The 26,986-nt window shown below is 40.4% G+C and overlaps 1 protein-coding gene and 1 long non-coding RNA gene across 5 annotated transcripts in view; one reads left to right on the forward strand and one right to left on the reverse strand.

Moving 5' to 3' along the window:
• Nucleotides 1-26,986, forward strand: part of CLIP4 (CAP-Gly domain containing linker protein family member 4) — a 91,769-nt gene that overhangs the window by 5,516 nt on the left and 59,267 nt on the right. For 3 of the 4 annotated variants that reach the window (XM_082745083.1, XM_082745082.1, XM_082745080.1), the window contains exons 1-4: nt 11,865-12,014; nt 18,252-18,399; nt 25,705-25,844; nt 26,653-26,746. In XM_082745083.1, the coding sequence (XP_082601209.1) occupies nt 18,267-18,399; nt 25,705-25,844; nt 26,653-26,746 (367 nt within the window). In that variant the 5' untranslated portion in view covers nt 11,865-12,014; nt 18,252-18,266. Of the gene's footprint in view, nt 1-11,864; nt 12,015-18,251; nt 18,400-25,704; nt 25,845-26,652; nt 26,747-26,986 lie in introns of those variants that run through there. The other variant, XM_082745081.1, reaches the window with a different exon arrangement.
• On the reverse strand, nt 5,127-11,749 carry LOC309871830. The gene is made up of 3 exons (XR_014315510.1): nt 11,638-11,749; nt 10,842-10,934; nt 5,127-5,236 (listed from the first exon to the last, which is right to left on the reverse strand). It is a non-coding gene; the product is annotated as an uncharacterized lncRNA (long non-coding RNA).

A 26,986-nucleotide genomic window follows, 5' to 3' on the forward strand; every position in this document is an offset into this window, starting at 1 on the left:
AGTTTCAGGCAAACCCTGTATGTCTGACTTCAAAGTCTGGGAGTCTATCCTGTTCCCCAGTTTTTTGAATTTTAATTTCTTTCTCTCAGGTTAGAAAGTCCCCAAAGACAAAGTGATATCTAATGGTATTTACTGATACCAAGAGTTATTTAGTAAATGCTTGACAAATGAAGGCCAGAAGCTCCCCTCAGAGGCCACACCTCTTTTCTTGAGCCTTTTCAGACTGCAGGAGCTGAGGGAATGTGTGGACTGTGCCTGAGGCTGGCTAATCTTACATGCAACTGAAACCTGAGCATGGCCAGTGGCCTTTGCAATATAGGCACAAAAATGACTATGATGTCACTGGCCTTGGCTTACAAAGGGGCTAGGCTATTGTTCCTAGCAACAATGCCCCCAAATTAGTGAAAATATAGCTCCTTGGTAGGTGGGTGGTGCCTTCCTTGACAAGCTGAACCTTGAGAGACTCCCTGTTCTGAAGTGTGAGGTAGTGTTTGGGTGAGGCTGGAGAAACAGAAATCATGGTGCCGAGAAGTGGGAAAGCAATAGGGTGGGAAGCAAGTCCGTCAGCACCTTGTGGTTGGACAGCACCCAAGGAAGCAAAGTGGCTGGAGTTTTCCCCCAGGACTGTGCTTCTGTGCAATGCACACGTATCCAAAAGATCATTATGTTATTATATTATTATATAATAACCAAGTGGTAACCAAGTGGTGATATGTAGGTGTTATTGTTATGCTGCAAAGTGGTTAATGGGGTGCTATGGGAAAGGCAGAAACAATAAAGAAAAAAAGATTTCCATTCCCCAACGACATCTGTATAACTTGTCTCAGCTTCATTTCGAATGCAGGTCATTACTGTGCATATGTTACCCTAAGTTAAATTAAGCTGTCTGTGGAGAAATCATTTGTGAGAATAACTTGCTATTTAAAAGAACTAGTTAAATTGAATTGATAAAGGCAAACACTCTTAAGGCAACTTTATTCTTAGTTGTTAAATTTCACTTCAAAATGCTTGAATTTTTAAGTGTGCTTTTGTTTCAGGGTTTTTATTAAGAGAGTGTAACAGATATGGGGCATAAAGTTTAGGTAAGAGTTTCTGTTTTGAACATTGTTGATAGATTCTACGGTGGTTTTTCTTCAATCCCACAACAGTCTCTTAGCCTCCTTGTGTGACATTCAAGGCCATCCTTGGTCGAGCCTCGAACTCCCTTTCCAGCTCATCCCCTACCAGTCTATACCACAGGCTCTGTGCCTTTCCATCCTTCAAACATATGGTTAGCTTTTCTGCTTCCCATCCTTTCTTTTGCAAAGCATCATGGTTAAGTGTTTAATCTCTTGAACTAGACTGCCTGGGTGCAAATCCTGATCCTGCTATTTACTGTGTGACTTTTTTTTTTTTTTTTTTTTTTTTTTAGATTTATTTATTGCCGGGGGTGGGGAGGGACAGAGGGAGAGGAGAGAGAAACTTAAGCAGACTCCATGCTCAGTGCAGAGCCCCATGTGGGACTCAATCTCACAACCCTGAGTGTAAACCAAGAGTCAGACGCTTAACCCACTGTAATAAACCACCATAATAAACCACTGGGTTTATTACGGAAACCCAGTTGCCCCTGCTGTGTGATCTTGAGCAAGCTCCTAACTACTCTATGCCTTTATTTCTCCAACTCGAAGGTGAAACTAAAACGATATTTCTCCTTCAGGAGTAAAATAATTCATGAAAGTGCTTAGAACAATGCATAGCACTTACTAAACTCTCAGTAAATGCTGGTTCCTCATTTCTGTAATGGGAGCTCATCATCCTCCCCCACTAAACTCAAGAAAGGCTTAACTTGAAGCCTTCCCCCTGATCACCTCCTCCTGCAAAGTGCTCTCCCTCTTGGGAAATCCCTAGGACTAACACTGTTTCTTTGACAGGTTGTTGGTATTCTTTTCTCCTGCTCATGGTTCATGACCACACGCTATAGTTTTCATCCAGGTAGTTACTGAGCACCCACTTGGAGTCAGGCCTTGAATGCATGACACTTGGAGGCAGGTATTTTTTTTTTTAAGATTTTATTTATTTATTTTAGAGAGAGTGTGCATGCGCAAGAGAGCTTGTGAGTGGGGGTAGGGGCAAAGAGAGAGGGAGGGGGGGAGCATCTCAAGCAGATGACCCGGAGATCACGACCTGAGCTGAAATCAGGAGTGGGATGCTTGACCCACTGAGCCACCAGGTGCCCCAGAATTAAGTGTTCATGATCTCATTTTACAACAGGACAAAGGCTCAGTGAAGTTAAGTGGTCTGCTAGGTTTACAGAGCCTGGGAGAGATGGTTCTGGGGTACCAACTCAGGTTGTTGTGTAATTGCAGCCCCAACACTCTTCCTCTTCTCCTAAAACACACAGGGCGAATCTTACACTGCGGTAGAGTCCATACTTCCTTCTGCTGGGAGGCATTCAGTTTATTTCTGGTGATTTGATGGACCAGTATGGCAATTTGGTTGCCTTTCTAAGTGTCATTCAGTGCTTATGGTTCTGATTGTTTTGATGATGATAAAGACACTGCACAGGATTTTTTGATGGACCTTAAAAAGATAAACTGTAACATTATTCTTGGGTTGAACCTCCTGTGAATCTAAAAACGCAATTCACATTTATTTTTGCCCTAACTATTCCTTGCAGTTGCAAATACGGTTAGATGAGGAATGTCAGAACCCATCTCATTATCGATGCAGGTTTTAGTCACCACGGAGACTTTCTCATGACTCAGTACCAGCTAATTGGTCTGTCAATGGCTTTCTTTGTTAGGTGAGTCATTTGATACATTGTTGACAAGATGCAAACTGCTCTCTACCCACGCAGGGAGCTCCAGCGGTCTGACATTCTCTTACCCCCTAATCAAGATGCTATTAAGCAGCTGATGGCTTACAGTGAACGGGGATGAATCTGTATTGGTTTTGTAAGCAGTTGCTGGAAATACAACTTGATAGAGCTTTAGAGAGGTATGAAAACTTCCCATTTTAGAGTGTGTTCATGCCTGTGATACACAGGCAACTTCTGTGATTTCTAAACTCCTTGGACATAATAGTTATACATAGTTATATAATATATAACTTACATAGTTATATTGAGACTGAGATCTTAAAGAACTGGGCCCTTCTATCAACAATTACTTATTGAATTCTTATTATGTGCCAAGTACTGTTCTAGGTACTGAGGATACAGCACTGATAGGAATAGACTAAAGTCGCTGCCCTCTGGAGCTTTCTCTTTTGAAGCTTTTTATTATGGAAAAGATTTCAAATTTATGCAAAAGAAGAAAGAATAATATGCCTATCATTCAGCTTTAATAATGATCAACATTTTGCCATTCTTGCTTCATCTATTCCTCCCATCATGCACACATTTTTTAATTGAAACCAACATTTTGTTGGTTTAAGGTGTTGTTGGTTTAACATGTTATTTTGATACATTTATATATTGTAGTATGATTGCCAGTTTAGTGACATTTATCACATTACATAATTACAGTACATTATTGTCTAGATTCATTGTATCTGTAAGAGTTATTTATTATTCATTGTAAATTTGTGTCTTTAAACACCATCACTCTTATCCACCCACCCCCCGACTCCATCCCCTGGTAATCTCTAATTTTTACAGTTTTAACTTTTTTAGGTTCTACATAAAAGTGATATCATATAGTACTTATCTTTCTTTGTTTGACTTCGTGTAATTGCTCAAAGTCCATCCATGTTGTTGCAAATGGGAGGCTATTTTTGCTCATGACTGTATAATATTCCATTGTGCATATGTATCCCATCTTTTTTAATCCATTCATCCCTTGATGGGCATTTAGGTTGTCTCCATATGATGGCTATTGTGAGTAATGTCATAAACATGGGAGTGCAGATATCTCACCGAACTCCTTCTTTCATTTCCTTTGGTATAAACCCAGAAGTGGAATTGCTGGGCTGTATAGTAAACTTTAAATTTTTTGAGGAACCTCTATATTGTTTTCCATAGTGGTTGGACTAATGTGCATTCCCAATCACACAGTTATTTTTGATGGGACACTATAAAGCAAATCCTGGACATTAAACGTTTTATCATAAATACTTTATCATGAATCTCTAACAGATAAGGACTTTTTGATAAAAACATAATCACAATGTTATTCTCATACTTAAAGAAATTAACAAAAATTTCTTGATATAATTTAATGTTCAATTCTGGTTAAATTTCCCCCAACTCTCTTTCTCTCTCTCTATATATATATTAAAGATTTTATTTATTTATTTGACAGAGATCACAAGTAGGCAGAGAGGCAGGCAGAGAGAGAGAGGAAGAGAAGCAAGCCCTCTGCTGAGCAGAGAGCCAGATGTGGGGCTCAATCCCAGGACCCTGGGATGGTGACCTGAGCTGAAAGCAGAGGCTTTAACCCACTGAGCCACCCAGGCGCGCCCCCCTCCGCTTTTTTTATTTTTTATTTTTTACATTTCTCTGCACCCAGATTCAAATGCTCTGCACATTGTAGGTTGTGGATAGAGCTCTTATGTCTCTTTTGATCTATACCAATTTCCCTTCGTTCCTTTTTGACTATGTGACTTAGGTTATCTGCCCTGTAGAAGTTCCCACATTTTGGATTTGGCTTTATTGCATCCTTATGGTGGGGTTTACGATATTCCTTTACATTTCACATTTTCTATAAGTGATATATCTAGAGGCTTGGTTAATGAACATCCTGGGGAAACTGTCTTGATGCCATTACTATGTGCCAGAGATGTTTCTAGAAGTGTCTTGGCGTCCAAAGCTTTGAGCAGTCAGTTTGAAAAATTTAGTTCTTGGACTGGCAGTTTTAATCCTGAAACCATGAAACATTCCCTTTGTTCCTCCTTCCTTTATGTAGGCCCATAAAGACGACTTTTAAAAGTGGTTGTGTCACACAGCATTTGGGAGTGGCACCACCAGGAGGGCCTGGGAAGTAGTTTCCTACACAGGAACTGGTTGGCTTTGAAAACATCATTTGTTAGTGTCTTTTTGGGAGTCAGACTAACAAAAAAGATGATAAACCTTTAGAAAAGCGTGACTCTTAAATCAGGCCCGTTGAGTTAGAATATTTGAGGGAGTCTCTAGGGTTTATTTTGTGATATCTAGGGATTCCAACAGGCAACCAGGAATAAGACCCATGGATTCAGATAATGAGGCTTGTGGGGTCTTCCGTTTGTGGGTCCTCGTCAGCAGGCAGGTCCCTACCTGAAGCTTTGAGAAAGAAAAGGAGATGGGTCAGAGGATAGTAACACCGGCTGACAGTAGGAAGAAGTTCCTGGGCCTCTGGTGACTATTGATTTGTCAAGACTTCAGTGGTATTGATAAATTTCTTCAACAATAAATGATGTCATGGGTAGGGGCATCTGGGTGGCTCAGTCGGTTAAGTGTCCGCCTTCGGCTCAGACCATGATCTCAGGGTCCTGAGATCAAGCCCCACATCAGGCTCCCTGCCCAGTGGGGAGCCTGCTTCTCCCCCTTCCTCTCCCTCTGCAGCTTCCCATGCTGTGCTCTCTCAAATAAATAATAATCAAATACTATGAGCTTTTTTTAAAAAAAAATGGAACCTTGGTTTGGGAAACCAGAACTATGAAGGAAAGGAAGGATGACTCCAGGGAGCAAACAAAAGACTGCAGCTGTCATTTACTGACAAGGGAAGTTCATGGGGAAGGGTTCTATTCTGAACACGCTATATTTGAGATGCTTACAATACACTACAGATTAGATGTCGAGTAGGCAGTTGGAGATATGTCTGAAGTTCAGGGCTAGAGATAGAAATTTTGGAATCATGAAAATAGAGATGGCATTTAAAGCCATGGATTGGATGAGATCATCTAGTATATGAGAGAATGGCTTTCTAGAAGCCACGTGAAGAAGGTTACACAGAGGAGCACTTGGGTGGCTCAATTGGTTGTGTCTGACTCTTGGTTTCAGGTCATGATCTCAGGGTTGTGAGATAGAGCCCTGCATTGTGTCAGTCTCTGTGCTCAGTGGGAAGTCTGCTTCTCCTTCTCCATCTGCCCGTCTCCCCGCTTGAGCTCGCTCTCTAAAATAAATAAGGGAACCTTGAAAAAAAGTCAGTTTCTCAGAGGCATATCTAGGAGGGTGATTGCCGAGTCATAAAGCATGCTGATGCTTTTTTCACCAAATACCGCCAGATGGCTCAATGGAATGTATTACCAATTTAAATTCCCATCAACAGTGCATGAGGATTCCCATTTCCCCATATCTTTCCTAGTATTTGGGACCATTGGATTAATTTTTGCCAAGCGGATGGGGGAAGCAGCGGCGTGTTGGAACGGGCTCACAAGAGCAGACTGAACACATTTCTTCGGAACTCCTTGTTCAATGGCCTCATGCTGGTAGTCTGAAATTGGCAGGGGTGAGTGTATTGGCACCACAGAAGTTGACAAACCCTAAAAATGAGGACCGCCCCCACCCTGGCCCTGACAGCTATTTTTTTCAACACACCAGCGTATTGTGGCTATAGGTAGTACCGTATCCTTTGCATTTCTATTCTCTCTCTTCACCAGTGGTTTGAGCATCTCTCCTAAGCTTGCCATTCTGGCTCTTCTGTGAGCAGCCCATTTTGTATCCTTTTCTCATTTTTAAATTGGATTTTCCTGACTTCTTTTTGTTGACCTGCAAAAGTTCCTTACATATTTTAGATAGTAATCCCTAACTGCTTTTGAACATGCATATCTTCTCTCAATTTGTCAGATGCTTTAACTTTTTCTATGGTATTTTTCATTGGAAAAAGCCTTAATTGTGATATAGTCAAATCTCCCAGGTTTTTGTTTTAAGGTTCGTGCTTTTGCAGTCTTGTTTTATGAAATAAATCCCTACCCCAAATTCATAAAGATATTCTCCTACATTTTATCTACCTTTCAAATGCAGGTCTTTAGTTCACCTTTGTATATGGTAGCCATATAACTAAGCCAGTTTCCCCAACAATATCTTCTAAATAATGTATATTTTTCTCATTGATATGTGGTACCGCCTTTTTATATATTGAGGTCTCATGGGTCTGCTTCTTAGTCCTCTGTTCTATCTGCTCCTTTACTAGGACCACACTATTTTTATTACTGTGGTAATAACAACATTTGGCAGGCCAGGTTTCCTCTCTTGGCTCTTGCTTTTCAAAACTGACTTACCCATTAAACATTTTATTTTTCCGCATGTATTTTATAAATGTACTGAAGCTCCTTAAAATTTGAATTCCTGCTGGAATTTTGGTTGGTAGAATATTGAATTTAGAAATTAAATGGATTTTTACAATGTCCAGACGTCCGATGCATGGCATAGCTTCACTTATTCAATCTTCTTTTATGTTCTTAAATAGAATTTTAACATTTTCTCCATAAAGTTCTTGCAAGCTGTTAGGTTAATTCCTGGATATTATGCTTTAGAGTTTTATTGCTATTGTGATTCTTATTGTCTAATTTATTTTCTGGTTACTTACTGCCAATATAAAAGAAGCTACTTTTAGCATTTGATCTTGTACTTGTCAACCTTCTGGAACTCACTTATTACTTCTAATAGTTGATTTTGTTAGTTTTTCTATGCTGATGATCATAGCATCTGCAAATATAAAGATTTTAGGGGATCTGCTCAGTGCTCTGATGTTTTGCATTTAACTGCTTCTGCTAGCTGGTGTCAGTGCCTACCTGACATCCCAGTTCTGACAGCTGAATGTCTCTTATGGTCCCAATGCCCTGTACAACCAGAGTCTGGAAACGGAGCCCTTGTCTTCTTCTGTGAATGATATGATATCCTGTCCGATATCTCAGTCCACAGAAGACCAGTGAATTGGTCTACTCCTGCCTATGTCCCCAACCCTTTTCTCATGGTTTGGGTCCTGTTAGCTGTTGAAAGACCTTTTTAATGGTGAATTTCTTTTTATTTTACTTCTTTAAGTTAAATTAAATTTAATTTATATTCAGTTAATTAACATATAGTGTATTCTTAATTATATTATAGTTATATTATACACTTATATTGTAGTGTATATTATACACTATCTAGTTATATTATATACTTAATTATAGTGTATTCAGTTAATTAATATATAGTGTATTCTTCAGAGGTAGAGTTCAGTGATTCATCAGTTGTATATAACTCCCAACGCTCTCCTTAATATCCATCATGTGCCCTCCCTAATGTCTATCACTCAGTTACCCCATCCTGCTCCCTCCCTCCCCTCTAGCAACCCTCAGCTTGTTTCCTATGGTTAAGAGTTTCTTTTGGGGGGGTGGGTGGCTCAGTCAGTTAAGCATCTGCCTTAGGCTCCAATTGTGATCCCAGGGTCCTGGGACTGAGCCTGAGTTGAGCTTCCTACTCAGCAGGGAGTCTGCTGCTTTTCTTCCCTCTCCCTCTGCCCCTCTCCCTGCTCATGCTATCTCAAATCACATTTTTTTTTTTTCTTCTTAAAGAGAGCCTCGGGGCGCCTGGGTGGCTAGTGGTTTACGCCTCTGCCTTCGGCTCAGGTCATGATCTCGGGTTGTGGGATTGAGCCCCACGTTGGGCTCTCTGCTTGGCGGAGAGCCAGCTTCCCCCTCTCTCTCTACCTGCCTCTCTGCCTACTTGTGATCTCTGTCAAATAAATAAAATCTTTAAAGAAAAAAGAAAGAGAATCTTTTTTGGTTTGTCTCCCTCTCTGATTTCATCTTCTTTTATTTTTCCCTCCCTTCCTCTATGCTCTTCTTCCTTCTTAAATTCCACATACAAGTGTTATGATAATTGTCTTTCTCTGATTCACTTCTTTCACTTAGCATAATACCCTCTAGTTTCATCCATGTCATTACAAATAGCAAGATTTCATTTTTTTTTTATGGCTAATATTCCATTGTGTGTATATGTGTGTGTGTGTCTGTGTGTGTATCACATCTTTATCCATTCATCTGCTGATGGGAATCTGGGCTTTTTCCATAGTTGGCTATTGTGGACATTGCTGCCATAGACGTTGCAGTGCAGGTGCCCCTTCAGATCACTGCCTTTGTATCTTTGGGGTAAATCTCTAGCAGTTGATGCTGACTTTCTGACTGCCTGACTGAATTTCTGAATGATCCATACTGTGTGACAGCATTTCTGAGTCCTGAATGCACAAAAGGAGACCCTGTGCAGGTAATACAAAATAGAAAACACAAACTCCTGTGGATCAACACAGGGCTCTACATCAGATAGACTTAGGCTTGAATCTTTTTCTGTCCCGGAGTGCACTGAGCAAGTTCTACAATCTCCTGGAGTCTGTTTCTTCACTTGTAAAGTGAAGGAAGTAAAATCCCACTGGTGAGGGCCATGTAGTAGTCAGTCAGCACTGCCCCTTCTCCACGCTGGTGCTGATCACCAATGCTGATCACCTCTTGGGGCCATGATCACCAATGCTGATCACACCCTCCTAGGACAACCTTGTTGTCTGGGGACCTTGCTGGGCCTTAGATATAACTGCATCTTAGCAGGTGCAGCTAGACCATATCCCCATAAGCCTACATCACAGTAGATGGTTCAATTTCCAGGTTCTGGCCCTATGTCACTGCCCAGTCCAACTCTTTTTAAATGGGCAATACCCAGTCATACTTGTATGATCCATTGGGTGTTCTAGGAAATATTACCCCATGAACCATCTTAGTGATGGTTTATGGTGTAAACTCAATTGTGTGTGTGTGTGTTGTGTGTGTGTGTGTGTTGCCTTTGTGTTGGACAAAGGCAACCAGGTGAGTAGGAGAGTCTCCCCCTAATGGCTTGTTAACCTGGGAAATTGCCTCTCAACTATTTTGTATTTAGGTGTAGCACAAAAGTGTGACCGCACTGGTTCTAACAGAAAAGTTTTATTATAGTTAAAAACAACTCAGCTAGCCACACCCTGTCACCTACTAATAGTGGTGTCTCTGAGGGATAACTTAAATCAGCAATAAAAGTGAAGCGTATATCTCTGGAAACTTCTGTTACACACAGATCTTTCTGAGTTTTTGTGGCTCATCGACAATAAGACTCATTTAAAGTTGCTGAAAGCCAACCAAAGGCAGATTGCCTTCTTTCAACCAGTTCAAGAGGTGGGTGGGGTCAGACAAAAAAACAGGGTAAGATGAGATCAGGGAGAGGGAGGTGGAAGCCCCAAAGGGAGGAAGCATCTGTGTCCCATTATCATCCCCGAGAGTGCATGAAGATGCTGAACTTGCAGGCACAGAGAAACTGGCAGCTGACCAGGGACTGTGGGATGGTCACGGTGTTTAAATATTGCACAAGTTCTACCGATTTCAGTTGACAGTATGTTCCACCCCATTTAACAAGGTAATGGGACTCCTGCAAACAAGTCTTTTGATATTTTGAGCTGTGCTAAAAGAAGCATAGGACCTAGAAAGAGGTAAGAGTTTTTAATCCTCTCTGCATGCAACAGGATACTCCTGTTCATTTGTGAGCTCTAGACAAGCTGGGGCGCATCTTAGAGTCCTTTAACATGCTGGTGGATCTTGCTGTTTCTTAAAAGGAGCAGCTAAGGGATAGGGAATGCTTGTCCTGGATACCTTGAATTGGAGTCAGACATGATCTGGAAACTCCCAGGCTAGAAACCCAGTAAGAAGGAAAATTTGAGAGCTGGGTTTAGCTCAAGGTAAGAAGTCCCTGTCAACAAGGTTGATCTGTGATAAAATGGCTGTTTTCAAAGGAAGTGAGTTCCTGGTTACTGAAGGCTTTCAACTATGGCCATTTGGTGAAAGGATGCCATAAGGGAAACTCAAGCGACTGGAAGGGGGCCCTTTCTAGTCCCTGGAATGGATGATTCAAACAGGCAAAGATGCTCTGGTGGGCCCCCGGCACTTACCTCTGCTCCTGCAGACACAGAGACGTTCATGCGTTCAACATCTGCTATGGCCAGGCGCTGTGCTTGGTGAACACAGAAGCGCATTGTACTAATCTGTACATCAGAGCCAGAACAAAAAGGCCTCAGAGAGAGTTGTTATAGTGTAACACTAGTGATTCAGTGTTATAAACCTCAGTCATGAGGAAACAATGGACTCATTAAGTTCCTTCATTAAGGGGACTCATTAAGTGTCAGGCAACACCTTTCCTTCTCTGCATGATGGAGAACCAGGATGTCAGCATTTAAGTCTGTTAGTTGTCACAGTTTCACCACCTGCTGGCTCTTGGGGGATGGGACCGGGGACCAAGAGAGACGAAGATAAGAAATGAGCAAAGCAGTATAGGAAAAAAAGTTCTGGGATGACTACTCCAGTTTCCTCTTCTGCCTCTACACTGACACCTTCAGAGGTAATTATTCAACTTGGGTATACCACGGAGTGGGCTTTTTACGGTAAGACCTTCAAACAGGTAATTGGCTGATGGATTTACCCTGGGCCATGCACAGAGTTAGACACAGGGGAGCCCCCAAACAGGGAAGACGCCATCGCTGCCCTTGAGATGCCCGTGAGGGCGCTCCTAGCCCCAGAGGTTAGCTTAGGACTTAGGGCTTTAATGAAGAAATACAGCGCGCCAAGGGCAGCTTCCCCGGCTCACTGCCCCGGGCCCGGCGGGGTTCCTCCGAGAGCTTCCCTCGAGCTGCGGTGAAAATGTCACAGCAGCACCACCGCCACGCAAGCTTAACCCCAGACAGTCCTGACCTGGAGTCCCCCCGCCTTGCGTGGGCTGGGGGGCCGCGGGGGCGCAGACAGAAGACGCACGAGCACAGGGGCGCGCTCCCCGCCTCCGCAGCACCCGCCTCCCCACGAACCCTCGCGGGTCCCGGCGCGTGCGCGGGGCTGGGGCCGAGGCCTGCGCGCGGCCGGGGCGCCTGCACTGCGCGCGCGCCGACCCCGCGTGGGGCCCGGCTCGGCGCGCGCGGAGGCGGCAGGCGGGAGGGGCCGGCCGAGGTCGGGCAGCGGCGCGGCGGGAGGCAGCGCGGCGGGACAGCGGAGACCGGCGGAGGAGCGCGCCTCTCGGCCTTGCCTCCGTGTCTCCGCGTTCGCGGCCGACCGCCCAGACAGGACCGCAGGAGCAGGTGGGGCGGGAGCGCGCAGGGGCTCCGGGCCGGCTGGGCGGGGGCGCGGTGGCCGAGGGGCGGTTGGCGGCTCTGGGAGGGCGGCGCGGAGGCGCCGGGAGCCCCGCGGCCGCGTCCTGTGGTGCAGGTGTCGCGGGCGCCCGCAGGCCTCCTTGGGGCGGCGCCGGGGGCGGGGGCGACGCGGCCCACCTTCGGGGAGGTGGGCGCTTTAACTTTCGGATGAGGTGCGGTGCGGGGTCTTGGTTGCGCACCCCCTTGGTTGCTCACCCCCTACCCCCTTTCCGCCGCAGCCCCGGCCGCCCAGGCGCCCTGGGAGCGCCACCCGCGCGCCGAGGTGCTGCGTGCACCGCGCCGCCCTCCGTCTTTTCCCTGCGGCGGGCCTCCTCCCGGCTCTCGGGCCTCCCCCGGCTTCGTAGATTGTTGGAGAAACCTGTGCCAGGGGGAATGCGACGCGAAACCCAGTGACTTTGCTTCCGGTCTTTGGCCGTCCCGAGATTCCTTAATTCTAAGTCGTGGGAATGGGGAAGGGAAGTTGGGGGGAGCCCTGGCACGGAGACCTGCTCTACACAGAGACAGGGTTGAGACCTCATCCTTGTAGAGGAGATTGATGGGTTTATAATGTCAGCTTTCTTTTAGATGTCAGGTGATTCGTTCATGCAGAGACTCAAGAGGCAGTTTGGATTTAAACTGAGACAATGTTTTGATATGTATCAGAGGATGATATTCTCCTGGGATAATAACTTACTCTATGTTCCCAGCTCGGCTGTGGTTCATATTGTAGCAATATCATAGTATCAATCGGTGCATTTGAAATATTCGAGTCAGGAAACACTCTCCTCCTTGGAAACATCCCCCAAATACTTGTACTTCATTTTCACATTGACATTTGTGAATCTTCTGCAAAATTTGGAGTAGGTCGTCTAGAAGACAGGATATCAGGCGGTGCGGGACATATAGCAACGATGGACGAAAAGCAGGGCATTAAAAATGGCAGAAGTTTAGCTTTCTGCGTTTCTGTTATGCAGAACGCATCTTACTTTGCTGACATTAATATGCATTTTTATTGCCTTCGTTTGATAATGGACTACCAGGGCTGTAAGATCAGATTTGGAAACGTAATGAAAATTTTTATTTCGATTGTATAGAAGATTTAGCAAGTGGCATAGTATTTGTAATGTTTATTTCAGATATTTCAGATTTACCAGATACAGTTCCCACCAGCAGGGCCTTTTAAAAAAGTGATATTTATATGGTGTCTTTTATTGTTTATAACACCTCTAATTTTGAAACATGTACTAGTGATGTTTATGTTATAGAATCAGCTCTGTTTAAACCTACACATATCTGGTTACTTTTAGGCTTACTGTTCCCTTGTTAATTATGTATAATCAGTTGCGCTGCTGTTGGCTCGTTTTGTTTGTTAACCTTTATTTGTTTCTTGCTGTTTATTATTTTCTTATCTGGAGTTTGAGCAGCACTGCTTTGCTTCAGTGATATTTAGTAGAACTTTCTTCAAGGAGGGAAATGTTTCTGCCCTGTTTCAATGGGGTAGGCACTAGCCACTTGTGGCTTTTAAGTACTCGTACGAGGCTAGAGCAATGGAAGAACTGATTTTTTAATTTAAATAGCCACATGTGTCTAGAAGCTACCTGCTTGGATACCGCAGCTATAAATTTTTAGTCCTTCAGGAAGCTTCCACTGGCCTTCTTGAATCCAGCACTTGTTACAACTATATAGTACTTACAGCTTTCTTATAGGAATCCTGTACTAGGCCCTAATCTGTGTGAGGATAAGGGCATAGCTATTTTCTTTCCCTTTGCTTCAGCCTAGAACTTAGAAATTCTGAGTAAATGTTTGTTGAGTGACTAAATGAACTTCTTGAGGGCAGGTGTCTTTTATAATCTCTCGAGAGCCCAGTGTCAGCTAAGTATTAAATACTGTAAATACCTGTTTAGTAATTGAACAGATGCATGTATGTAAAAAATAAATGCGTAACTGGAGATTCTACATAAATCATTTTTATCATCTTTTATTAAAGTATAATTAACACAGTGTTTTATAGATATGTATATATATGTGTGTGTATATATATATGTGTGTGTGTGTGTGTGTGTGTGTGTGTGTGTATGTGTGACTCAATATTCGGTATATGATTCATTGCTCATCGTGGTAAGTATATTCTTCATATTCTTTATCCTTTTCACTCACCTCCCACCCAGCTCCCCTCTAGCAATCACTGGTTTGTTCCCTGTATTTAAGAGTTTTTCCTTCCTTCCTTCCTTTCTTCTTTTTGCTCCCACCTCCCTGAACCTTCTTCCCTTTTTTGTTCCTTTGTTTTGTTTCTTATATTCCACATTTGAATGAACTCATATGGTATTTATCTTTCTCTGACTTATTTCACTTAACATTATGCCCTCTAGGCCCATCCATATTGTTGTAAATGGCAAGATCTCATTTGTTTTTTATGACCAATATCACACACACACACACACACACACACACACACACACATATTCATCCATTCATCTATGGATGGACCCTTGGGTTGTTTCTGCATCTTGGCTATTGTACATAATGCTGCAATAAACACAGGGTGCATATATTTTTTTGAATTAGCATTTTCATTTTCTTTGATTAAATACCTAGTAGTGGAATCACTAGGTCATGTAGTAATTCTATTTTTTTTTCTATTTTTAATTTTTAAAGGATACTTAGAGATATGGTTTAAATGCTTATTTCAGTTATAGTACTTTCCTGGGAGTCTAGTGAATATAAAGACTCATGGCGAGATACAATATGAGTTTGAACTGAAAGGCCTCATGATTCCAACTTGTGTGGACACAGCTTAGATACCGTGTTCATTGAGTAGCTCAGAGATGCTGCCTTTGAACCATATTCTAGATAAAACCAAGAGAGTCTCTTGACCTCAGTGAGGTTCCTTAGTGAGGCCTACTAGCCCCGAACCACTCTGAAGAAATTACTGGGCATCTCCACTCACCCCCATTCTGTATTAGGGAATGTGCCAGGAATCCTTGGAAAATGAGCTCCTAGAGCCATGTTACAAGTTGCATTTACTCAGAGCCGGTTTGTGGGTAATGGTGTAGGATGAGATTCCTGTTTGAATCAGTTTGGAGAATTGGATTCTGGTTTGACTAAGTTTGATTCAGATCCCAAGTGTCCTAGATCTTCAGATCCAGAGACTGCTTGCAGAAAGGATTCTAAAACTTGACCAAGGTTTTTAGAGATGTGCAGTTTTCTTAAGTGGGCAAAAGGTAGAATGTTGAGTTTTTCATAAAGGAAAGGAAATGGGACTAGGGAAAAATGCAAGGCAGACACAAAGTCCAAAGAATGTTCCGTACATTGATCAGGTGATATTGTAGTTTCTCTGGGCTTAAAGTACCTAACATATAAAATGATGACATTTATTACATCTTGTTCAATGAGTCATCTTTCCACCCTGAATCAAGGATTTGAGTAATAAATAGGTAAGACACTAGTCTAGCTCCTGTGGCAAGTTGTAGTTGTATAAGATACAGTTCTTTAAGGATCTCCCGGGATCTCTAGCCTGCAGGGAAATGACAGGTGATCTCAGGATCTCGTTCAAAAAACATTTTTGGATGAGAATCTCTACCCTTTGAAAGGGAGGTTTTTAAAGGTGGCTTCCTCTTAATCAATTCAGAAACATAGCCACTTAATCACTTGGCTGGAGAATTGGGAGTATAAAAAAACATACCTGAGTTCCAAAGTGTGATTGCAGTCAGATTAATCTTCCTAAAACACAGTTTGAATCAGGACACTCTTCCTTTAAAAAATCAGGGGTTTCCAGTGCTTGTGGAATTAAATGGTTTGGTCTTCGATCAGGTATATAAAATACTCCCAACTATAGTCCTAAAAACCATTACACCCTTCCTGTTTAATGGTGTGCCTAGACTGCCCGAGCTCCAGCCCACAGTTTCTTCAGTGTGCTCGTCTTTGAAATTTCTGCCCTGGTATCTGCCCACTCATCTTTCAAGACCCACCTGGGGAGATGTTTTCTTCATTAGACCATTTCTAATTGTCAGGGGCCCCGATGGCAATTGTTCATTGCCCTTATGTTAAAGAATGTATCCCATTCTCATTGTCCGTGGTTATTTTATTCATCCTAGTAAATGGTAAGCTACCGAGCAAGCATGGGCTCTCTGTTCCTCATGTCTGTATTCTCTGAAATATTTAGAACAGTGTGGTGCTTTGTTCATAGTGGTTCCTTAATAGTTACTGAGCTTTGTTTCTGTCCCTTGACTTTTTCTTATTTTTATTTACTTACTTATTTTTGGTGCCAAAGAGGTAAGTTTTATTAAAGCACAGGGACAGGACCCATGGGCAGAAGAGCTGCCTCTGTTCCTTGACTTCAAAGGAAGCTTCATATGCTGTTTAGAACTTTTTGCCCAAATTTACTGCCAAGGAAGTAGAGGCCGAAACTTAGAAATCCCAAGTTACTTTTAGCACTGAGAAGCTGTAATATTGAAGAAGGGCCATCTTCGGGGTGTGTGTTACTTTTTGGAATTGAAGTATTTGAGGAAGATCACCTTGCTGTGTGGTACCAGTTCCTTATTGTTTCTCTGTTTATGCGGCAGAGTTACCATCAAAATGATTCAAAGTATTGGGTGGCAAGTAACTTTAGCATGCAAGAGAACTTGAGTTCCTTTAACATAGTTAACACTGGGTTAGGTCCTTTAATACAGAATCCACACATCCATAAAAACATGTACTTCATGAGAAAAAGAAATCACTGTACTCTTGACCAGTTCCTGCTACTCTCAGAAAACATATGAGTCAAGTTGGCAAGGAATCAGTTGGCTCAGACAGGTGGCTGTTCTTTGGCACAGCGTGGTGATGGTGGAGTAAAGATGGTTACGTTAGATAGAGGACTGGCGAATGGAGTATAATTGAACACACGTTGGGTAATATGTGGCACGTCATTAGCTGGTAGAGCAAGCTAGCAGTTAACTATCTTGATTTATTCTTTCTACTAAGATGGTTGAAAAATCATTTTTATTTAGTTTTTGAAATATGGTTTTTGCTTATATTTAAAACATATACAGATTCACAATACTTCAGACTTTAAAGATTTGGTACAGAAGAAAACTGGATGCTTTTTTGCTTTTCTAGTTCAAGTTTACATTTTCTCTGCCATTTCCAAATGAGCTAGGCTGCAGCAGCGGTCCCCTTTAGAGCACATTGATTCTAAGCTCTCATGCTCCTTGGGAAGAAGGTAATATAAGTAATGTGTTTACAAAGCATGGCCTTCCAGCTCCTGCTGGGGTAGACTGAAGAGGTCTTGTACATTGGTAAGAAGTGAACAATACCAGTAAGCTCTTAGGTCCGTATTTGTATAAGCGATGTAATTCATTTTCAGTGAAGTTTTCTGGGATTTTAGAAAACAATGAGAACATTCTAAAGTAGATGATTTTCATGTGGTGAGCATACGACAAGAGCTATTACTGGATGATAGGTAATATAACCTGTGTCAGACCCTGTGTCAGATAGAGATATATCTACAAGGGATATTATGTCCCTAATTACTGCGAGTAAAGAGAACTTCACCCATTTAGATTAACTCAGCATTTAAAAAAAATTTTTTACCTATTATTGGGTAATACATAGCTTTTTATTACTGCCGGGCTTTGTCTAAAAAGATTACATGTCTATAAGAGAGGTAGGAAGCAACATATATTCAGCAGTTTGCTAGAAGGAAGTTTTGTTTTTCCCCTTCCTCTCTAAAAGAGATTCTTTTTTTTTTTTCTTTTAAAGATTTTATTTATTTATTTATTTGTCAGAGAGAGAGAGGGGAAGGAGCACAAGCAGGCAGAGAGAGAAGCAGGCTCCCCGCTGAGCAAGGCGCCCGGTGTGGGACTTGATCGCAGGACGCTGGGATCACGACCTAAGCTGAAGGCAGTGACCCAACCAACTGAGCCACCCAGGTGTCCCTCTGAAAGAGATTCTTGAAGGTTGAAGTGTACGGTGTCAGTAGGTTGGGATGCTTGGCTGGCTCAGTCGGGGGCACATGTGACAGTTGCTCTCAGGGTTCTAAGCTCGAGTCCCATGCTAGGTGTAGAGATTACTTTAAAACATAAAATCTTAAAAAAATGTCAGTAGGTTATATATTAAAAGAAAGTATGCTTTTATTGTGATTGAAGTCAATCATTTTAAGCTGCATATAAATGTAATAGATGGACTTTTTTCTCTCTCTCATTAAAGGTGGCTTTCTAGAAGATGACCATAGAGGACCTTCCAGATTTTCCAGTAGAAGGAAATTCTTTGATTGGAAGATACCCGTTTTTATTTCCAGGTTCTGAGACACCAGTTGTTTTTTCCATTTCTGCAGCACCAATGCCTTCGGACTGCGGTACGTTGAGTAGCTGTGTGTATTTCCTACAGTCCGGAGACTTGACATCTGTCTAATGCCCTTTTTGTATTCATAATCTTTCCTGAAATCCTTTGCCATGGTTTTCATAAAATTGCTAGTTTTCCTTTTTCAAAAATACAATTGTTTATTGCTTTTTTCTGCCTCTTAAGCTAAATGCTTTATTTTGCTGTCAGCATTTTTATTATGCAAAAATGTTCATTTTAAGCACCATGATAGATTTAGAGGATCTTATTTTAGAATGCAGTGGTGCTAGACATCTTGCATTCTTTTGCTATTGATGTATTTATTTTGGTTAAATATACTGACTTGCTTAAAAAACCATGTATTAAGACACAGCAAAATATTATGAGCTAGCCATCTCTAAGGGCCCTCCTGTGTCTGAAATGCTAGGATCTAATTTACCAAATAATCACTGCTGAAATGATCCAAATTTGGGGGACGATGTAACAAATTGTGTGTTTCAGTACATAAGCAAGCATAATTTGGATCCTGTCTCACTTGTCTTCCATTGTAATTATAATGTATACACAAATATGGTAAAACTACAAAAAAAAAAAAAAAAGCCATGTACTTAGGTAGAGAGTATGAGACCTTTCCTTGGAATGTGGAGTAAGATTGGTTTGTATTTAAATCAGTTCACTTAAATCTCCTTTGTAAAATATAAATTTATAGCTATTCTAGCTTTTATCTATTTAGGCTTATTTCCCCAAAATTATATTTTATCAGATCATAGATAAAGGAATAAAAGAAAACCAGGAGATAAATTTAAAGGATTTGTTACATTTCTCGTATAGTTAGAATTTTTCAAGTAAAGTATTGGGTCATCATTTCAAATTGTTTTGGAGGCAGAGATCATGCATTTTCTATTTATTATTATTATTTTCTGTTCAGAAATACAATTTTTAAATGTTAGTATATTTAAAATTATTAGTTGGGGAATTTATCTCTTTAGTCATATCTACTCTAATAATTACTCACCTCTAAGTTCAGGTTCTAAAGCAGCTTGCTTTGCAATCATCAAAAGTATTGCATAAAACCTGTGCCTTGACCCTGGGAGTTATTTGCAGCTTTTATAACACATGGACTGGGTTTATTTTCGGATATAACAAAATCAATTATGCAGGAAAAACCTTTACTAAAGCACTTTGTGCCTTACTTATGGCACTTACTTCGTTCTATCCTGAGTCACAATTGTCTTATTTCCTTTTCTAGGTTTTGGGATGGAGTAGCAATCATGCTTTGTTTTTGTTTACCTTCATAGGACTAACTAGTGATTTGTTGATTAGTTGCTCAGTCTGTGTTTGTTGAATAAATACATTAAATGTAAGGTGATAATGGCCATTGACCCCTTTGTAAACTGAAATTAAACATTGCCTATATGCTTAGAATTATACATTCTTGGAATCTGAATGGACCTGTAGGTCAACTTTCCCTACTCATAACTTCTTAGTATAGAGGTTCTATTTTCAGGATCTCTGATGAATAACCACTCAGCCACTTGGATAACTTCAGTAGTGGGGAACTAATGAAACAGTCCATTTCATGGTTAAAAAGTTTTAGTTGTGATAAAGTTGTTTTTATATATAGACTCAAAATATGTCTTCTTGAAACTTTGGCCAATTGATGCTTGTTTTTGATATGTGGAACATACTTCTTTATATGAGAGCATTCAAATGTTTGGAGGTAATTTGAATATTTTTATTTAGGATTTGTTACATTTCTCGTATAGTTTATTTATTTATTTATTTAGTAGTTCCTTAGGCTCCATGTTTCTGGTTCCTTCATCAGTCCCTCAGTGTCAGGATTTCTAGACCCTTTTCATTCTAGTCGTCTCCTTCTTGGTACAGTGTAGTCAGTGTTCCCTTGTAAAGGGGCATCCTGAATTGTATTTATTATTTATTGAGGGCCCATTATATGCCAGGTACTGTCCTAGATGCTGGGGATAGCACAGTGACTGAGGCAGACATTTTAGTGGGGAAAGACAATAAACAAATTAATAAAAAAATAAATATTATAATGAATTTTGTGGAGAACAGAAGCAGGGTGCTGTGAGGGGGATAATGATTCAGAGTGTCTGTTGCAGATGGGGTGATTGTCTGGAGTCAGAAGAAGCTGGTCACAAGAAGAGCCTGGAAAGAAGTATTCCAGGCAGAAGAATAGGATGTTAAGGCACAGGGGGGAAGAAACGTTGGTATATCCTAAGAATTAATGGAAGACCATGGTGGCTGAGAAGCATAGTGGCTGAGGGGCAGAGTGACAGGAGAAGAGATGGAGAGGAAGGCAGGGGGCAGATCATGCAGGATTATTGAGGCCTTGGTAAGGAATTTGTATTTTATCCTGAGTGTGATGAGAGCCATTGAATGTGAGACTGATAATGAGATTAAAACAAGAAATAAAGAAAAACCAACTGCACAAACCACAGGTTAGACATGCAGGTCAGTGTTGATTCTCCAGGTGGTTACCCTGCAAGGCAATATGAAGAGTTTTGGAATCCAGATTACACAGAATGCATATCACATATGTTATAAACCCCATGACACATTGTTACTGTTTTTCCTTAAAGAGTGAGTTACCTCTTAAAGGGATTTAAGTAATGGTAACATATCTTATTTGCCCATTTAGTTATGTTTTCTAGTGTTCTTTATTATATTGTGCAGATCTAGATTTCCTGGATATTCCATTTTCCTTCTCTCTGAAGGGCTTCATTGAACATCTCATGTGGTGCAGATCTGCTGGTGAGGAACGCCTGCAGCTTTTAGAGGTCTAGGAACATCTTTATGTTACCTTCTTTTTTCAGAAATAGGTTTGCTGAGTATAGAATTCTAGGTTAATAGTTTTTTCTTTCAGTGCTTAAAGATGTTGCTCCATTGTCTTTTTACTTGCATTGTTTCTGATAGGAAATCTGCTGTAATTTTTGTTTTTCTGAATGTAATGACTTTTTTTTTGTGTGTGTGTGTCCCCTGGCTGCTTTTGAGATTTTCTCTTTATCTCTGGTGTTGAGCGATTTTACTATGATGTGTCTTGGTGTGATTTTCTTTATGTGCTTCTGTGTGGGGCCTGTGAAGCTTCTCAGACCTGTTGGTTTCAGTTTTCATCAAGTTTGGGAGATCATCATATCTTCAAATATTTGTTTCTGCCCCATGACCCTTTCAATCCAGTTTACATGAACATTAAACCACTAGAAGTTGTCCCACAACTCACTGATGCGTTTCTTCGTATTTAAAAAAATTCTTTTTGTGTTTTATTTTGAATAGTTTCTATTACTATGTCTTCAAGTTCATTCATCTTTTCGTCTGTCATGTGTGATCAGCTGATCTCATCCAGTGCAGTTTTCATCACAGCTGTTGTTCTCCTCTCTCAAGTGCGATTTGGGTCTTTTTCATGTCATCCGTGTCTCCACTTAAACTTTGAACATTTGGAATACAGTTATAATGGCTGTTGTAATGTTCGTTTCTGTTAATTGTAGTTTTGTTTCAACTCTAGGTCTGTTTCAGTTGATTATCCCTGATTATGGTTCATGTTTTCCCCTTTTTTTACAAGCCTGGCAATCTGTGATTGGATGCCAGAGATTGTGAATTTACCTGTTGGGTGCTGGATATTTTTCTATTCCTGTAAGTGTTCTTGAATTTTGTTGTGGGATGCAGTTAAGTTCCTTAGAAATAGTTTGGCCCTTTCAGGTCTTGTTATGATTTGTTAGGTGGTTCTGGAGTAGTGCTAATCTGTGGCCAATTATTCCTCAGTATTCAGGATTCTACCCAGTACCCTGTGAATTTTGTTTCTAGTCTTTTTTGTGGGTAGAGGCACTATTTTATTTTTCTTTTCTTTCATTTACTTATTTTAAATTTAAATTCAATTTAATTAACATATAATGTATTATTAGTTTAAGAGGTAGAATTTAGTGATTCATCACTTGTGTATAACACCCATTGTTCATTCCATCTGGTGCCCTCCTTAAAGCCCATAAGCCAGTAACTCCATCCTCCCGCTCATCTTCCCTCCAGCAACACTCAGTTTGTTTCCTATAGTTAAGAGTCTCTCTTATGGTTTATTTCCCTCTCTGTTTTTGTCTTATTTTTCCTTCCCTTCCCCTGTGTTCATCTGTTTTGTTTCTTAAATTCCACATATGAGTGAAATCATATGATATTTTTCTTTCTCTGACTGACTTAAGCCACTTAACATGATGCCCTCTAGTTCCATCCATGTCGTTGCAAATGGCAAGATTCATTCTTTTTGATGGCTGAGTAATATTCCGGTGTGTGTGTGTGTGTGTGTGTGTGTGTGTGTGTGCATGCGCCATATCGTCTTTATCCATTCATCTGAACAGGTACTGTTTTATGCCCTTTATGAGCACTGGGCTCTAATCTTTTTAATCTGTTGGGATGGTTCTTTCAAGTTTTCCTCACAAGCATATATTAAACACTCTGTAAGACCTTTCATAGATCTTTGGGGTTCTCTTGCTGTGTATCTCTCTCCTCTCAGATATTCTTTTCTGTGAATTCTAGCTCCCTGGATTTCCTTGGGTCTCAGTGTTGTCTCTGTAACTCAGGGAGTCTTCTGTGCTTCTCTTGGTTTCCCCTCTCTCTGCATTGGGACCTGGAAACTCTCAAGGCAGATAGTTGGGGCAATTTTAAGACCCACCTTATTTGTATCCTGTCTCTTATGATCACTGTCTTCCATTGCTTTGATGTCCAGTGTCCTTGAAATCTGCATTTTATCTATTTCCTTTGTTTGTTTGTTTTTTGATGTTTCAGGTGGAAGAGTAAATCTAGTCCTAATGACTAGATTTGATTAGAGTTGAAATTATATCCATCCTGACATAAAGTGGGACAGTTCCCAAAATTAACATTGTAACAACTCCCTACCTGATTCCTATTTAAGTTTATGTTTGGAAAACTCTGCTACTGATGAACCATAGAGTAATTCTGTATCTCCTCTCACAAATAAATCCTGGTGAGATATTGATTAGAGTTGAAATTATTTTAAATAATTGTTCTTGGTAAAATTGGCAGCTTTAGATATTTTTTAGTTCCATAACATGATGTGTCTCACTCACTGAAGTCAACTTTCCTCTTCCAGTTTTCTATAAAGAAGTCTCACACATTCATTGGCATGTTTGCTACTTCCATTGATACTGTGTATGGGATGCTTTTTCCATTGTTTTTCCTTTTTTAAAAAATAGGAAATCATGTAAAAATGCACAAAATATAGTAGCAAACATATAAGCCACATATATCTATCATCAGAAAGGATAAATATTACCACTTTTGTAATTTTTTCCTTTAGCTCTTTTATTTTTTAGTTACAAGAAAGCCTTAAAGTTGAAATTGCCTCTATTTTCTTTTGGTTCTATTTCCCTTGCTCTCCAGAGGCAACCAATATCATATATATAGTATGAATATTCCAGACCATGTTATTAGATGTTTATTACATAAATGGGTATACTTAAGTGATATGTAGTATTGTTCTGTGTATTTGTAGTTTTATGTAAATGATAGAAACTGCATATTATTCTGCAGCTTAATTTATCAATCTGTATGTTTTTTGAAACCTAGCCTTATCAACTCATGATTTAGATATCTAATTCATTTCTTTAGTTGTTAAAAAGCAAGAGAGATGTTTCAGCCCAGCTTTTTTGCCATTATACTTGATGCTAGAATAAAAATTCTTGAACGGGTCTCCTGTGGATACATTCCGAAGAGTCTCTAGGTATATATTTAGAAACTTCTCCCCTATCAATGCCCAATGCTTAGAAAAGGGACTGATCCATAAATATTTATTGAATAATCAGTTAGATACCCCGACCCCCACCCCATCTAGTCAGCTGCTATTATAAGAAATTTACCCAAATCTGTGTTCAGGAAACCATGCAAGGTTCTTCTCTCTATTGAATACTTGTTCTTTTCTAAGTCTTCCTTTCTGTACCTAGAGGGCCATTCTGTTGTCAAAGATTTTAGATAGTATGTCACTTTAGTTTTCGCTTTTCTGATTCTCTCTAGCAGACCGCAGCTCTCCCTTCATATGCACACTTGGTTTTGTGCTTTTCCACTCACCTTTTAGTTACCCTGATTCTAAAGTATGAATTATGTGTATATAGTATGATTTTGGAAAATATATACAAATGCAAAGAACATTAAAAAAACCAACACGAATCCTGCTACTCATGTATGCTATTAAAAGCTGACTTCAATAGTGAATTCTCTTACAGAGTCAGCACAATATAGACTTTGGATACAGATCTGGTTTTCTACCCCCAGATGTGCCAATTACTAGCTGTGTGACTTGGAGCAAGTATGATTTAGTCTGGGCTTTGGTTTCTTTACCTGCAAAGTGAGAATAGTAGTACTTCCCAGGTAGGGTGCTTGTGAGGATATGTAGGGTATCTGGTAAGTTGTAAGTACTCAGCGAATGTTGGTTCTCTCATGCTTTCCTCCCTTAGATACTTCTGGTTTTTTAGACTCCTTGCCTGCTCCCCCCACCTTTTTTTTTTTTTTTTTTTTTTGGTTTGTTTGAGATAGTAGAATCTGATTTTCTTCCAGTCTCTTCATTAACCATAGGCTGACCAAAGTTTTCTGTGAATCTTAGAAAAGTTTTAAGATGTATTTCAATCATGTTCAATTTTGCTAGTATTCCATGTTTTTACTAATACACATCCCCAAATCACCCCGTCACTCTGGCCCAGGGTTTCACTTCTGCATCACCAGCTGTCGGTCCCTTGTCGGTTGGCATCACGGTTATCACGCGTCTTCAGGGGGTAGAGGGTAATGCCTGTCTCTTATAGAAAAATTAAGTAAACACAGAGAAGTAAAAAGAATTTATATAAAATTGCACGCCAGTTGATATTTTGGCATTTCCCCCTTTTCTGTGTGTTTTAATGATAGATGTGAGTCTACTGTTCATGCCATATTTATGTTGTGAGAGCTGAAAATATTGATAAAATCTGACAGATTTTCTGTGCCTTAGAAGTAGTTGTTGGAAAGTTCAAGGTCTGAGACTGGTGCGCTCACATTTTTTGTTCTGTCTCTAATAAAATGTGGTATGATGCCCAGAAATCTCTTTCCCACAACAATTCAGGAATGCTGCATATTTTTTGGCTCTTTTGACTTTGGTTCTGAAAATTGCGTAATGTAAACCTACTTTTTCTTACATCTAAAAATATCTGTATCAAAAAATAAAAAAATAAAAATATCTTCATCATTTAAGCCCTAATCTTATTTTTATTATTTTCAATATATTTATTTGGCACTTTTAATAAGTTTAATTTACACCTTTTTTTATTTCAAACAGAATTTTCTTTCTTTGATCCTAATGATACATCATGCCAGGAAATTCTCTTTGATCCCAAAACTTCTGTATCAGAATTATTTGCCATTTTAAGACAGTGGGTTCCTCAGGTCCAACAAAACATTGACATTATTGGCAATGAGGTAAGGAATTCTTCCATTTTACATTTTGTATTGTTAGGATTTTTAATTGTATAGATGCTCCCAACCTTCCCCCCCAGCAGACCCCACCATCTGAGTGGAAAGGTGATGGTAAATGAAAAATCTTTTAAAAATTCTGATGTTTGTTCTTTGTATCTCTAGGCTTTGCATGGGGCAGTTGAGTTAGTATTGTTCCTTCTTTCTATTGTTCCCTCATGCTCCTCACTTGCTTATGCCTAAAGTTCTGATGTCAGAGACTCTGATGTTAGAGACTCATACATAACATACTTTGTTTCTTTGTACACCTTTATTCTGTAGACTTTAAAAAATACATTTCATGAGGAGATTTGATTACCAACATGTTTTATCCATACTTTTGGGTGGTCTGGTAAAGATGTAGGCTTCAATATAGTTTTCAAAAATGTTTGATTTTTTGAAGGAGGCAAGAAAGAATAACTGGGTTTTTTGACCTGCATATTGTCATGTAAGAAGAGAGAGTTTACATATTTTTTCAAATACCATTACACCCATTAGAATGAAAATTTTGCTTATCCCTTGAGAGGCTAAGGGACATATTTAGAGTGCCAGATTACCTGGAAATGGTCTTTAAGAATTTCCTTCAGTCTAGTGACAAATTATTTTCATTATTGCTATTGGATGTAGAATTTAAAATTTATTCTTAAGAGAAACCAGTTCTAGCTACTCATTTTATTGAGAACTAATTCTGATAGGATGGATTAACTTAATTCTTAGCGTGGGTTTGAAATCAGTGTTCAGTCATCATGTTGTCACATCTTCTTGGTTTCCTCAGATTCTTAAGAGAGGCTGCAACGTGAATGACAGAGACGGACTGACGGATATGACTCTCTTACATTACACTTGCAAATCTGGTGCTCACGGTATTGGTAAGTGTGTGGTGAATCAGCTAGCGGCTTAAGACATCTGTATTTGTGTTTGTATAAGCTGTGTTATGCCACCAGAGTCCCTGGGAGGGCACCTAGCTGATGATAATAACGTCCCCTGAACAGGCAAGCATACAGTTGGGTCCTCCCCAAAACTGTGTTCCCTTCCCCCACTTTTCTCAGGGGTGGGAGTCTTTCTAGTCTCCTGACACCTCCCAGCTTTTCTAGAACAGGCTGCATAGC

The sequence above is a fragment of the Mustela nivalis genome (genome assembly GCF_964662115.1).
Source record: "Mustela nivalis genome assembly, chromosome: 8".
In the NCBI taxonomy this organism is placed as follows: domain Eukaryota; kingdom Metazoa; phylum Chordata; class Mammalia; order Carnivora; family Mustelidae; genus Mustela; species Mustela nivalis.